This window comes from Quercus robur, chromosome 11, assembly GCF_932294415.1.
Source record: "Quercus robur chromosome 11, dhQueRobu3.1, whole genome shotgun sequence".
NCBI lineage: Eukaryota > Viridiplantae > Streptophyta > Magnoliopsida > Fagales > Fagaceae > Quercus > Quercus robur.
The window spans coordinates 17933310-17948334 of NC_065544.1; the positions used below are offsets into that span (position 1 = coordinate 17933310).

The 15025-nt window shown below is 33.8% G+C and overlaps 2 protein-coding genes across 2 annotated transcripts; one reads left to right on the forward strand and one right to left on the reverse strand.

Moving 5' to 3' along the window:
• The first annotated feature begins 1268 nt into the window (after positions 1 to 1268).
• LOC126705906 (AAA-ATPase At2g18193-like) lies at positions 1269 to 4307 on the forward strand. The gene is made up of 3 exons (XM_050405128.1): positions 1269 to 1388; positions 1782 to 2756; positions 3734 to 4307. The coding sequence occupies exons 2-3, from the start codon at positions 1821 to 1823 to the stop codon at positions 4088 to 4090; spliced, it is 1293 nt and encodes a 430-aa protein (XP_050261085.1). The 5' UTR covers positions 1269 to 1388; positions 1782 to 1820; the 3' UTR covers positions 4091 to 4307.
• A 7583-nt stretch (positions 4308 to 11890) lies between these two features.
• Positions 11891 to 13880, reverse strand: LOC126705905 (AAA-ATPase At2g18193-like). Its single transcript, XM_050405127.1, has 2 exons — positions 12855 to 13880; positions 11891 to 12371 (listed from the first exon to the last, which is right to left on the reverse strand). The coding sequence occupies exons 1-2, from the start codon at positions 13815 to 13817 to the stop codon at positions 11976 to 11978; spliced, it is 1359 nt and encodes a 452-aa protein (XP_050261084.1). The 5' UTR covers positions 13818 to 13880; the 3' UTR covers positions 11891 to 11975.
• Positions 13881 to 15025: the final 1145 nt, after the last annotated feature.

The window sequence follows — 15025 nt, forward strand, 5'->3', positions numbered from 1 at the left end:
AATAATGGATTCCACAAAACCCTTTTCCCTTTCATTCTTCCTTCTTCTTGTTTTTCTTTCTAACCAAACAAAGGAACATCATTCCTTTCTCTCTCTCTCTCTTTTTTCTTTTTCTTTTTTTCTTTCTTGAAGCTAAATTCTAGAAGATAATGTTAATTAATGTTGATATATATATATATTGTATTATTGTTGTTTAAATTTAAATTTTTGTACAGTAATTAAAGAAACTAGTAAATTGCCCGTGCGATACATAGATTATTTTGTGATATTTTATGTAAGAAGATTTTAGAGAATGTTGCACATATATTATAAAGAAAAAGTAAACTAAATTAGAATAAAGAAACATATATATATACATTTTGAGATATTAAAAATTAGTTTAGTAGTTTCATTGCACTTTTGTAGCATTCTTAAGGATATTAATTTTTTTTTAAATCATGAAGTAAAAAAATAAAAAAATAAAAAAGTAACAAGACTATGAAAATCAACTAATTGTTGTTGTGTTCACAAATTGCATACCATGAAATGAAAACATGCCCAACTCTCTTACCTTCTTCCACTCATCAATAGTGCGATATTAAGACATGGTGTGGACAAGTGCGTATGCATGTGTCTTATAAATAATTTAAAACCATGGTAAAATATGACTTTACATTGCGCACCAATTATTTTTTCTACTTATATACCTAAAACAAAAATTATCCAACCAAATTACCTAAACTTACATCATATTTAAGCCCCTAATTTAAAATATATATATATATATATATTTATCCTTAGGGGTTTCGACAGCTTGATAGTAGTGGAAGGCTAGTATGACGAAGGTGGCGGTTAATAGTCCTTAATTTTTTTTTCTTTTGTTTTTAATACTAATATAGTGGCTCAAGCAATCAATAAGATAACAGTAAAAATAAGTTAAGGTGAACTTTTAAATAACAGTAACAAAAACTTAATAAAAAAAAAGTAAAAAAAATGCTAGATGGTAAGATCTCATGGACTCTCGCATGAATTCTCTGGTTTTATATTGATTTGTAATTTGAATTTACCGTGGAGTACATATACAACAGCCTTAACCATTCTTTTGGAATCTCACTCAATTACGTGGAAGTTTCTCATCAATTATTACTTCTCAGTTTCCACACTAGACTTAATTAAGTCAGTCAATCTCTCTCAGATAAGGTCATTGGAGTTTCAAAATTAAAAAAACTTAAGACTTGAAAGATACGCTCAAGAATAGTGAGACGCAGCTGGTTTATAAAAGGGGACCTAATAGAGAGAATCATTCGTAGAGTGCAGGCAGTGTTAAGGAAAAAAAAAAAAAAAATTAGTGCCTTGCTCAGAGCGGAGGTCTCTTGTTGTGTTCTTAGTTTCACAGAGTTTCTAGTGAGGTATTATTGTATTTTTCAAATTTATTGTGAACTTAATAAGTTTTGAACATATACTTGGGCATTGCATTCTCTATTTTATTATAGTATATAGATTGGTCCCTCTATGTTAGAGGGGTTTTCACGAAATGAGTTCTTGTGTGATTAATTTTTCTGGTGCTTGTATGCTTTTTTTTTTTTTTTTTTTTTTTTTTTGCTTAAGGTAATATTTAAATTTATTAACACATAGATAGTGATTTATCCCAACAAATTTATGGCAGATATCATCCTTGTGAAGTGACTCAAAACTTTCATAGACAAACCAAGAAATATATACATGGTGTCCAAACTTCTATATTGCAGCCCTCAAGGCGTAAAAAAATTGTATCCTTAACTACATCGTTTTCATTTTTACAGGATTTGGAAGAGGGGTGATTGACCCTCAATTTTCAAACCATGTTAACTTTCATGGAGATGCTTACATCTTTGATCACAGCTGCTGGTGTGATTGTACTTTGTCCCCTAGTAAAAGGACTCGTACCTTGCTCATTCCTCAATAATCTCTTCTCCATCTATGAAGAATATTTTTGCACGCCTAAAATCACTCTCTTCTTTCGCACGGATTGTGGTCTCAGTGACAATCAAATGTATGATGTTGCCTCAACCTACCTCCGTGCCAAGATTGTTGATTCATCAAAATGTCTCAATGTTGGCAAAACCGTTAGGCAAGAGAAGCCAACCTTTGATATAGTCCCGGGTGCAGAGGTTATTGATTCCTTTCGAGGCATTAAAGGGCTCAAATGGAAGTTACATGCAGAAAAAGGATTTGATGGCCGTGAATGTCGTAGATATTTTACGCTTTCCTTTGATAAGAAACTCAAAGAGGTTGTGCTAGAGTCTTATTTAGCTGAAGTAATATCTCGTTCTAAGGCTATACAAGAAGCAGAAAGGGTGTTAAAGCTTTATAGCCGTGATTTCGTCTATGGTACACCTGGTCGTGAATGGAGTTCTATTGTTCTTGAACACCCAACCACATTTGAGAAGTTGGCAATGGACCCAGAGCAGAAGAGGATGCTCAAGGATGATCTGGACAAGTTTATTAGTAGAAAGGAGTGGTATAAGAAAGTTGGCAAAGCATGGAAGCGAGGGTATTTGCTTTACGGGCCTCCGGGTACTGGTAAATCAAGCTTGATTGCTGCCATGGCTAATTACCTCAAGTTTGATGTCTATGATTTGGACCTTACAAGCATACGCTCAGATTCAGCGTTGAGAAGGATATTTCTTTCCACATCTAATCGTTCAATAATGGTAATTGAGGATATTGATTGTGCAAAGTTGGAAGATCGAGACAAAGAGGAAACGTCTGATCAGCTGATTCTGAAAAAGCCTAAGGTTAACATTCTTTATTCTCATAAAAACTAGTATGGTGGTAATTATATTATTATATATTTTAGACAGTTTCGTGTGATTCTTTGATAGATTTGATCTGCTAAAAATGTGTTGTGTTGTATGCTGAGGTCTGACATTAGATGTTTATTAAATTAAAATAGATTATAAGTGAAGCAAATATCCTCGCTTTCAATTATAAACTTATTTTTAATAGGAAAGAATGTTATAATTAAAATTTCTCCAAATCATTTGACTAGTTCTTTTATATTATAGTGCAAATATATAGATATAGTACTTTCCTTTTGACAATATCTCTATCTAGCTATATAATTGAATGCGGTTCATTTAATTTTGTCAATATAGCTATCAGTTTTAGGACCTATGATTCATATTTTTCAATGACTCAAGCGTGTGTGCCAGTTTTTGTTTGATGTGGATATAATTTTTATTTATGAGATAGTTAGCTTAATGGTGTTGGTTTGGAAATTTTTTATATAGTTTTTTTGCTCAAAACTTTTTTATAAAAGTTTGTTAAAATATACTTGTACCTTGAAAAAAATTTAAAAATATGAGAAAAAAATAATTTTTAAAAACTGTACATAAAAATTAAAACTTGAAACTTAAAAATGATGTCAAACTCTCCCGTCTAATTAGTTTCTACCATAGCAGAAGATTTTTCCTGCCTATACTACTGGGTTTGAGTTTAAGAATCAACAGTTTCCCCACACACACACACACAAAAAAAAAAAAAAAAAAAAATGAAGGAGAAGGGGGGAATAAGGTTGCATACCAAAATCATCTCTCCTAGAACCCATGGGAATTGGAGTTTTGTTTGTTGAGTACAACTTCCACTGAATTCGTATGTCATGATGCTATATGTCAACAACCATTACCAGTACTATATATCACACTACCTAATGCAAATGACATTATCTTATGATTTCATTATAACAATATTTAATATCATGTTATTTTTTTAGTTCACATTATCAGGTTTATTGAACTTCATTGATGGAGTATGGTCAAGCTGTGGAGAAGAGCGAATTATTGTGTTCACCACCAATCATAAGGAGAAGCTTGAGAAGCTTGATCCCGCTTTGTTGCGCCCAGGCCGCATGGACGTGCATGTGCACATGTCATATTTAACCATGGATGGGTTCAAGCAGTTGGTTTCTAACTATCTTGGTATCAATGGTGATCACCAACTCTTTGAAGTGATTGAGGCATTGCTGAAGAATAAACAAGTTACTCCAGCTGAAATTGCTGAGGAACTTTTGAAGAGTGAAGATCCCAATATTGCTCTTCGAGGAGTCGTGGAATTTCTCGAGCAAAAGTAACTAGAGAATGGAATCATCATTTGTTGGGTTTATGGATATCAATTATGTGTGGGTATGGCTATGTATGCATTCTTATGTATCTCTTTATCATGGGTGTAGTACTTCTTGTATTTTGTGCGACTCTCTATCATGTAATATAATCTCTGTTTGTGATGAATAAATGTATGTATGTTCGAAATTGGATGAATATGCTTAAGAATGTATTCAAACTTCAAAATTCAAACTAGTAATAATATTTTTTAAAATAAAATAAAATTTCTCACATGAAAAATTTATAAAATTAATAAAAACAATTTACAAAAAAAAAAAGAAAAAGAAAAAGAGAGAGAGAGAGGAGTCATATGTAATTAAAAAATGCCACTTATTTTTCAAAAAAAAAAATTTTTGAACCACAAACAAATATTTGATTGAAGCATGCATATTTCAAAATAGTTTCAAATTAAACCTATTCCAAAAATCCAAATGCCAAAATTTTAAGTTACCTTACAAATATTTATATGTTTCCCAAAAACTCATGGGCCTTTTCATTTATAGAAAACTTTTCAAAAATTCATGAGATATTTTTTTGAAAAATGTTCATAAAATCAGTGGTCTTTTCTTTGAATTTTTTTTCCCAAGAAAATCATGGCATATTTGTTCTTTGAAAACAAAATTACTTTGCAGTGCCTATGGATGTGCCTTTAGTTGGGAGTGAAAAAGTGGAGAAATGAAAAAAAAAAAATGAATTTATATAAATTTACTCATACACCCTTGTTAAAAAATGATGTTTAATTAAAAACAAAAAGTGACAAGCAACCAAAAAAAAAAAAAAAGCAATCATCCAATTTATTAAAAAATAAAAATCATGTCCCAAAAAATAAAATCATGTCTAGTTAAACAAACAAAAACAAAAACAAAACAACTATCACACCCATAGCCCAAAAATAAATAAATAAATAAAAAGGAGGCAACGTGCCCAGCACAAAAAACAAACAAGGGAAAAAAAAATAGGGACTAGGCATGGGCATTTTTGTCTATTAAGCACCTCTATTTTTTCTGTTCAGTTTTCTCTTTATTTTAGAGAGAAAACTTTTTGGTGAGTCCGGAGATAAAATACCTGAACTCCACCATTTATTTTCCTTCCTCTCCACCTAACCAAACACACTTAAAAAAAAAAAAAAAAATTTCTCCCCATTTTCTCTCAAATTTTTCATTCACCCTATATCACCTCAAAACAAACAAATTCCTAAAGCTTAGGGGCTGTTTGGATAATAAAATTTCATCACTTAATTTTCATAACTCAGCACTCATCACTCATCACTCAATTTTTTACACTCGTTTGGCATCATCACCTAATTTCCATCACTCAATATTTTTCACACTATTTGTGGGCCAATACCTGTCAGCCGGTGCAGCTTTTTGTTTTCTTTTTTTTTTTCTTTTTGTTTTCAATACCCAAACTAACCGAAGCTAAAAATAAAAAAATAAAATAAAATAAAATAAAAAACCAGAACTGAAGACCGAACCAGTGAAAAAAAAAAACCCAGAACAGACCGAACCAATGAAGGAAAAAAAAAAACCGAACAACCAACCCAAGAGAAGAAAGGAAAAAAAAAGTCAAAAGTGGTCAAAAGGTGCTGCTGGTACTGTTTGTAGGTCCTCTATGTGTGTTTAATTACAATATTGTCATTGAGTTATGAGTTATGGAAACTAAAAACAGTCAAAATGTGTTTTCAGTTTCCATAACTCATAACTCAAAAATCAGAGAATTGAGTGATGGAAACAGAGTTATGGAAACAAAGTTATCGTTTGCCAAATAACCTTTTTGCTATAAATCCTATCATTTTTGAATTATGAGTTATAAAAACTGAGAATTGAGTTACAGAATTTGCCAATCCAAACAGCTTATTAGTCACTTTTTTTCTTATAGAGTAAAGGCTTTAATACTTAAAAATAAAAAAATAAAAAGTATTCCAGCACTCAGTTTTGTCAAAAGCTCAATCAATGCTTGTCCTTTCCCGTCACAAAGGTCTTTTGCTTTTGGAAAATTGGTGTTAAGACTAGAGTGTCAAACACGCTGAAAGCCAAAAAAGAGATGGCTGAAAGTGAAAAGGAATAGAGTCGGTCAAGTTAAAACTTAAACTAATGGCATTTCCTTTTAACAACTTTCGAGGTGCGGCAGAATGAGAATCGGTGACCACGATGTTTCCATACAGAGAGAGAGAGATTGGGAATAGTTAATCTAATTTTTTGTTAAATTTTTTTTTATTAGAAGTGTATTAAAATATATTTATATTTTGAAAATAAAAAAATAAAAAAAGGTAAAATTTTAAAAAACTATACATAAGGACTAAAATCAAAATACTGAAACTGATGTCAAATAGCCTTTTAAATGTCAAAACCTAGAAGCGAGAGGTAACAGAGCAACTATACCAGGAATCATAAGCAAAAGATTAATATATATATTGATAAGAGAAAAAATATATAAATTGACTAAGTGCGTGGCACACTCTTTAATATGAACACAAAAGGCATAGGAGAACATATGTCACTTATAGGTCTGTCCAACAAAGCCGAAGACCTGACCCACCCGGCCAAATCGACCAGACCTGAACCGTTCATCATCCGACCTGACTACTTGGTGGTCGGCGGCGGGTTCCTACCATCCCAAACCGATTTTCGCGGGTTGAGTGGCGGATATTCCCTCTCACAGCCCGATCCACCCAACCCGACCATGATGTATAATCTTTAGTGCTCAGGATTCTCAGTTCTCTCATTCCTTCTCAGTCTTAAGGCTCCCTCTTGTTGGGTATATTTCAACAATTTACTGATGTGATAAAGTAAAAGGAACAAAACACGTATCAAAAATTGAACAATAACACAAAATAGATATAATAGGCAAAAGTAATAAACAAATACTGAATATAAATAATAAGAAATCTGAAAACAATTGAAGACTCACAGACCAAATGCTTGAAAGGATGAACAATGAGATCAAGTCTTGTGTTTTACACAATCTTCTTAAAGCAGATTTCGCCCCTCACACTTTCTCTATGGTGCTTTGAGACTCGTGGATGTCTGCCTCCCAAGATAAAATGGTCAAACAACACGAAGATGAAGCACTAAAGGTTGTGCTCTACGAACTACTCAATGCCTCTTTCTCTCTCTTTGACACAAATGAATGAACGAAAATCTCACTGTGAGTGTTTTCTCAGAAAAAAGTTCTTTTTCATGAATGAGGGACCATGAAACTATACGTGACTTCAAACTGAAACACTGTTTCTGAGATTACTATTGCGCACAGACTCTGACTCAATAATAAAAAATAAAATAAAATATTATTATTAATTGGATAAATGGGCCTAGTCCACACATGCCTAAAGCCCAACCCAATATCCAACCCAAAACTCATATTTTCTATTATTTCCAATGTGGGACTCAAGGATTTTCACTACTTATAATAACATCTTCAAGTGAATATAGAACACATCAATTTGTTATTCACTCCATGCTACTATTTCTCCAATATGTGTCGATCCACACTGATATCTCAATATCGCCGAGCTTTCAACCTCCATCATTGCCGATCTGCGCCGAGCTCTCAACCTCCATCATAATCGATTTGTGCTAATCTCTCAACCTCCATCATTACCGATCTGCGATTCTCTTCCATTCACCATCGTCGATCTGCAATCTCTACCATTCACCATCTCTAATCTGCGAGTCAAGGTTGTAGTTTTCAGTTATTTTCTCTTTATTTCTTTGTTTCAGTCTCATGCAAGTCCAGTTTCTATTTGTGTTCTTTGGATTTATGGGTTACTGGTGTTTGGGTTTATAGATCTGTTCTTCAGTGTAGATTTGTTTTCTAAGATTTGTGAAATTTGTGGTCTTTGATCTTTGTCTTTCGATCAAAATTAGATCCGACCACTGTGCACCCGAGCCTGATTCGACTCGACCCATAATTTTTCATGGTCGGCAGCGGGCCGCCGCCCTGCCACCCAACCAGATCTAGTCGGTTCCGAGTTGAGCACAAATCCGAACTGAACTGACCTGTGGACACCCCTAGTCACTTATGATGTCATTGATAAGGGTAATTATTCCGGCTGAAAGAGAAATATATTAAAAAATGCAAAAAGTTTTACTACAAATGCATTTGAAGTCATATTGTGAATATCATTCTGTTTTGGCACGAACAATTGTAAAATCTAGTACAAGTATATAAACTGGAAACATAATCCCCTTTTTCCGCCCCAAATCAAATTTCAGCCCATTCTATTGTGTTTTAGATGATCGGGTTGTTTCGGTCAATTTCGGCCAAAAAACATAAGATTTGGCCAGTATGAGTTAAGGTTATGGATTCGAATATACAGAGAGAAAGAGAGTGTTAAATTATTGATTCTTGATACCATTGGAAAGCTTGTGTAACATAAGTTCTAAGGGACCAACTTTGGGTCATTTTGTGCTATGATAAAAAAAAAATTAGCTTATTTATTATTGTTTATTTCACAAGCTCACCAATTTTATGGATACATCAACTACCATTGATCAACCACTTAATTATTTTGAATTCATCACTTTTCTCCAGGCTAGCTTCGGATCAAATAAAGTCTCCTATGTCACTTTAGTCACTACAATAGTTGATTCTTTCTCGTTGAAGGATTTGAATGACCATCTTTAATTTTAGCTTATGAATTTTGTCTCCAGCAAAATCAAAATTTTGATAGTGTTTGATAGTGTTTCCCATCAAAAAAAAAAAAAAAATTCTTTGATGGTGAAATTGGAGTTTGACCAACACATAATTGATTCCTATGCATCCAAAGCAATGAGAGGATCATATCAAAGTGATAAAAACTCGTGGACTTTCTTATACCATTTTATCATTCATGGTTGCTCTTATATTGATATCTTTTTAACATATATGAAAAATAAATGCTTAACAATATATGATGATGCATAAAAAACATTAGTGAGTTGATCAGCACCAATATGGGTATCTAAAGAACAAGAGAAAGAAGAACCAACAAGGAGTATCGGTGGAACCCTCTGAAGGTTAAGTCAGTGATAGAATGAGAATCTCTGAGAACTCTAAAGTATGAGAACTAGGAAATTTCACGTACCTTGGGGGAGAGGAGGTCTAATGCTTATATAGTGGTGTAGAGTTAATTAAGATCCCTTGGAACGCAGAATCTTTCCTTGTGGAGAAGATTTTGGAGTTAAGGCTTTGAGATTCTAGGACTTTCCTTCCTAAATCGAGAAGATACGAACGTGAAATAGGGTTTTTAGACGGGGTGTGCAAGTTATTTACATGGAGGGGTTTATGAATGGAGAACACATAAAGGTTCATAGGGCCCAACATATTCAACCGTGGGGCTTATACAAATCCATCCATCGGTTTAGGCATCATCCCCCTATTGCTCTATACTTCAAACCTATTTGTCGACTTTTATGCACCTACCACCCGTCAAGATCAATTGCCAAGTACTCGATGGATCTCTATGAAGCTGACGAATTCCTATAGAGGTGGGGTAGGATGTCTGTCCCGACGAACCATTAGGTGAGGTGTTTTCATCCTAACGGGTCAAATATTTTAAGAAAAACATTTATGCCAAAAATATCCTTATCAAAATATAAAAGGCGAAAAACCCATTTTCGTCCCTACATTTTCACGCGATTCCCACTTTGGTCCCTAAGTTTTTTTTTTACCGCTTTTAGTCCCTATTTAGAAAAACGCCTTCTGTTTTAGTCCTTTCCGTCAATGCCATTAGGGCAAAATCCTAGGTGGCAGACGGAAAACCCTATTAGCTGACGTGGCACCGATGTGGCGTTGATGTGGCGATTAAGTGGCATTTTTATATGCCACATCAGCATTTTAAAATAAAATAAAATTTTAGTTATTATTTAATTATTTAAATAATAACTAATAATTAACATAAAATTTTTTTTTTCTTTTCATTATTTTGTTGGAAGATCATCTTTGTGTTCTTCGTTTTCTTACCGTTCATATTCTTCATGTTTTTAGTAAATTAATTCCTAGTTCTTGTCTTTTCTTTTCTTTGCCTTTCCAGTACGTTCTTTGTAACCAAACAAATCGAAATTCAGAACTTAGATCAAACAATAATCAACATACACCAACCAAAATCCAGAAATCAACATACACCCACCAAAATTGAAAACCCAGAAATCAACATACACCCACCAAAATTGAAAACCTAGAAATCAACATACACCAACAATCAAACCCAGAAACAAATCTGCACATTCAAAAATTTTAACCCAACATACACCCATTAAAATCAAAAGACCTGCATCCTCTTTGTTCACAAAATCAACACCAATCTCCAAGTTGGAAACCCACCAATCCATCGAAACACAAAATCAAATCCAACTTGAAAACCCACCGATCTCCACCATCCTCCAAATCCCACCATTCTCTCAAACCCAGCCTTTGAATCATAACCCACAAATTCGCCACAGATCAGTGTACCAATCCGCCAAAAACCCACAAACCCAGATCAACAAATCTCACAAACCCACGAACCCACAAATCCGCCACAGATCAGTGCACCACTCTGCCACAAATCCACAAACCCAGATCAGCAAAACTCACAAACCCACAACAACCCAGGCCAAGAAAATCAACCCACAACAACCCAGGCAAAAGAACTCGAGAGGATCTTGTTTCTCCAACCTGAGCCTCAGATCGGCTTTGGCTTGGCTAATCTCTTCCAATTCGTCCCACGCCACTTTGCACTCGTCTGATCTCCTATCCTCGCCGCACACCTCCTTTGCTTCTATCACCTTCTTCTCTATCATCTCCGCCAGCTGCTGCTCTTTCCTCTGCGTCCCTATGAATTTCGGCGCCACCGCCATCACCTTCACCGTCAATCGATCTCTACAATGGAAGCGTGAACAACAGTTTTAACTTTTAAAAAAAGTGTCTCTCTCTCCGTGATCTCTCTCTCGTTTTCTTCGTGCTTTTTCTATTTTCTATTTGTTTGTTTGTTTCGTAGAATTTGTTGTGTCTCTCTGATCTCTAACCAGGGTTACTGTTTTGTTTGGTGAGCTTATTAAAGTGATTAGTGGGTTTGTGGCTGTGGGTTGATTTTCTTGGCCTGGGTTGTTGTGGGTTTTATTTTGGTAGTTGTGGGTTGGCTTTGAGATCGAAATTTCTGGCTTTGGTTAGTTTTTTTTTTTTTTTTTTTTTTAAATAATTTCTGGGTTTGTGTTCTTGGATCTGGGTTTGTGTTCTTGTTGTTCTTGTTCAAGGCACACTTAGATCTCAATTCATAAGATTTTTAGTTTTTAATTCTGTTTTTAATTTTTTTTTTTTTAGTTAAAATTAATAAATTAATTTTTTTAATTTAGATGCTGATGTGGCATTAAAAAATATTTTTTATTATTAACTTAGGCCACGTGGACATTAGTTTATTATTATTTAATTTTGCCGTTTACCACGTCTGCAATATCCGTTTCTGATGTAACGGCAGGGACTAAAATGGAAGCGTTTTTCAGGAGAGGGACTAAAAGCGATAAAAAAAAACTTAGGAACTAAAACGGAAATTGGCTGAAAATATAAGGACCAAAATGTGTTTTTCGCCTATATAAAAATTTTAAAAAAAAAAAAAAAAAAAGTCCTAATTGGATGCGTGGAATGTCTTGTCACAAAACCTTCCTACATCTGGCCACTTATTATTATCAAGAAATTTTTTTAAAAAAGTTCTACGTAAGCATTGCCAATGCTAATAAGGGATTAAGGTTATTAAAGCTGAAAAACAAATTAGGAAGCGATTTTTTAAATAATATGAAGTGCCAATGCTCTCCTTTGTAAAATTCTCTAGTACTTTTTGAACTATATATTTCAGGAACTCTTAATGGTACAATGCTTTCCTTGTCCAAGTTTAAAAAATCATTTAACTCTTTTGGGTTTTTGCACTTCGCTCTTTGCATCTTCTAGTCTTTTTTGCTCAAGAAATTTGACAAGGCCTTCAAGAGCAACATCGTTACCATCACTCTTCAAAAGTTCCTCTGCAATTTCAGCTGGCGTAACCTCTGCATTCTCCAACAATCCTTCAATCTCTTTAAAGAGTCGGTGGTCACCATTGATACCAAGATAATTAGAAGCTAACACCTTGAACCCATCCATGGTGCAATATGACATGTGCAAGTGCATGTCCATACGGCCTGGGCGCAACAAAGCAGGATCAAGCCGGTCCTTATGATTGGTGGTGAACACAATAATTCGCTCATCTCCACAACTTGACCATAATCCATCTATGAAGTTCAATAAACCCGATAGTGTGAACTGAAAAATTAACATGATAGGAAATAATGTTATATAAAATCATAAGACAAAAGTCATTTAATTTGAATCATAGTGGTACTGCTAATGGTTGTTGACAATGTTCATAGCACATGTATCTAGTTAAAGATGTATTCAATGGATAAAACTCCAATTTTCATGGAGCCTAAGAGAAATTATTGGTAGGCAACCTTATCATTATTTCGAGAAATTTCAAAAATGTTATAATTAAAACTTATCATAATCACTCATAGTCCATTTCAATCTAATAAATATATGATATTAGATTCAACACACATTCTCACAACACATACTTATCAAATCCAATCCACATAAGAATCACACGAAGTCTATTTGAAGTGTATAATAATCTAATTACCATACTAATTATTATTATTATTATTATTGTTGTTGTTGTTGTTGTTGTTGTTGTTATATTGTTTAGAGTAATTGAAACTAGTTTTTATGATAATAAAGAATGCTAACCTTAGAGGAAGAATTCTTAGAGTTATCCTCTTCCTCTCGATCTTCCAACTCTGCACTGCAATCTATATCCTCAATTACCAGTATAGAACGATTAGATGTGGAAAGCAATATCCTTCTCAACTCTGAATCTGAGTATATGTTTGAAAGGTTCAAATCATAGATATTAAACTTGAGGTAATTAGCCATGGCAGCAATCAAGCTTGATTTACCAGTACCCGGAGGGCCATAAAGCAAATACCCTCGCTTCCATGCCTTGCCAACCTTCTTATACAACTCCTTCCTTCTGACAAACCTGTCCAAATCATCCTTGATCATCTTCTTCACCTCTGGGTCCATTGCCAACTTCTCAAACGTAGCTGGATGTTCAAGATTAATAGAACCCCATTCACTATAACCTTCATCATCACAACCACGACAATCACGGCTATAAAGCCTTACCTCCTTTTCTTCTTCTTTTATAGTCTCAGAACTAGTTATTACATAAGGTAAATAAGAGTCTAGCACAACATTTTTGAATTCCTTATCAAAGGAAAGCTCAATAAATTTCTGACGATCATGACGATTATCTCCTTTTTCTGAAAACTTCCATTTGAGCTTAATGTTTTCAAAGCAATCAGTAATCTCCTCACCCGTTACAACATCAATGGTTGATTTCTTTTGCCTAATGGTTTTGCTTACTTTGAGACGTTCTGTTGAGTCGCTAATCTTGGTACGTAGGTAAATTGTGGCAGCTTCATAGATTTGATTGGTACCGATACCACAGTTCTCTTCGATGATGAGAGTGAGTTGAGCAGATTGAGGAGTAAAGAAGTAATGTCGAAAGATGGAGAAGAGATAAGAGCGGAATTCAGGAGGTACGAGTTCATTTACCATGGATCTTACTAGCATCACAAAAGCACTAATGGAGGCATAGGCTGAGAACAATGTTGTCAATGATATAGGCATCTCTTTTAGAGAAAACATGGTTTGAAGGTAAGGTTGTTTACCGATCACCTCTTCCAAATCTTGTAAAAGTGGGAGTTTTGTATGTTAGATCACTTAGACAAAACCCATAAATATGTTGGGATAAATCCAATCCTATTTATATGTAAATTAAATTAAATATAACAAAAAAGGTGTGTTTGCCTTGCACGTCCTCGTCCACGCATCTGGCATTTTCAGCTTTTTTTTTTTTTTTTAACCAACGCCTATTGCACTATTCATGGGACATGAACAATGCAATCAGGCATATGAACAGTACTTTAAAGCATGAACAGTAATTTTTTATTTATTTTTATTGTTTTCAATTTTCAACAAAATAAGCGGTATCCAAACGCACACAAACACCAAAAAAATCAACCACACCCTAGAAAAATCACAAGGCAAATCCAACCAGTCAATCATAATAAAATAGAAATTACAATACTTTATAATAAATTAGGAAAATACAATAATACCTCTATAAGAATAACAAAATCTCCGCTCTGAATACTTCTTCAATGCTATGTCACTCTGTGGTCGTAGCACCCGAAAAACCCTATAGAGAAAACCTTCAATTTTTCTCTCGTATATGGTTTGAATGAAAGAATTCTCACAAAGTGGCACTTCTCTATATTCAACACGCACACCCCTTTATAAAGATAAAGAAGACCATGCCAACTTGCGCATCACGCTCATTAAGAAGTTATGACACCCACATTCCTTAAACACTAAGGGTATGTTTGGTACACTGAATGTAGATTACATGAGGAATGGTAATCTTTATTACTAAGAATAGAAGACATTGTAATGGAATAACTATTACTATTCATAAGTTTGGTTGTTACATATGGAAAGCTTGTAAAAGATGATGTATAAGGAAACTTTATATTTTTAGAAATATATTAATTTTAAAACCTATTATATGCACTAAGGAATAGTTATTACATTCATTTTAAAGAGGAATGATTATTCTTCAATTTAAAGAATAATTATTCCAATGTAATAACTAATCCATGTAATAAAGATGCAATCAAATGACCGAATTGATATTATACATGAATAACTATTCCATTACAGGAGTTATTACAGCATACCAAACGTACCCTAAGATTTTTCTCTCAGCCATAAATACACATGGTTCGATTTTAGGTTTGTTATTTCACAATAGAAGTATTCTATTTCCCATATAAAAAAAATTAAAATAAAATAAA

What these genes read in the sequence shown, in the direction of transcription:
- LOC126705906 (XM_050405128.1), top strand. Translation starts at nt 1,821, where the DNA reads ATGTTAACTTTCATGGAGATGCTTACATCTTTGATCACAGCTGCTGGT. An exon ending in TGATTCTGAAAAAGCCTAAG is followed by an intron (nt 2,757 to 3,733) that starts GTTAACATTCTT and finishes TTATTTTTTTAG; the next exon opens with TTCACATTATCAGGTTTATT.
- LOC126705905 (XM_050405127.1), bottom strand. Translation starts at nt 13,817, where the DNA reads ATGTTTTCTCTAAAAGAGATGCCTATATCATTGACAACATTGTTCTCA. An exon ending in CTAAGAATTCTTCCTCTAAG is followed by an intron (nt 12,372 to 12,854) that starts GTTAGCATTCTT and finishes TTAATTTTTCAG; the next exon opens with TTCACACTATCGGGTTTATT.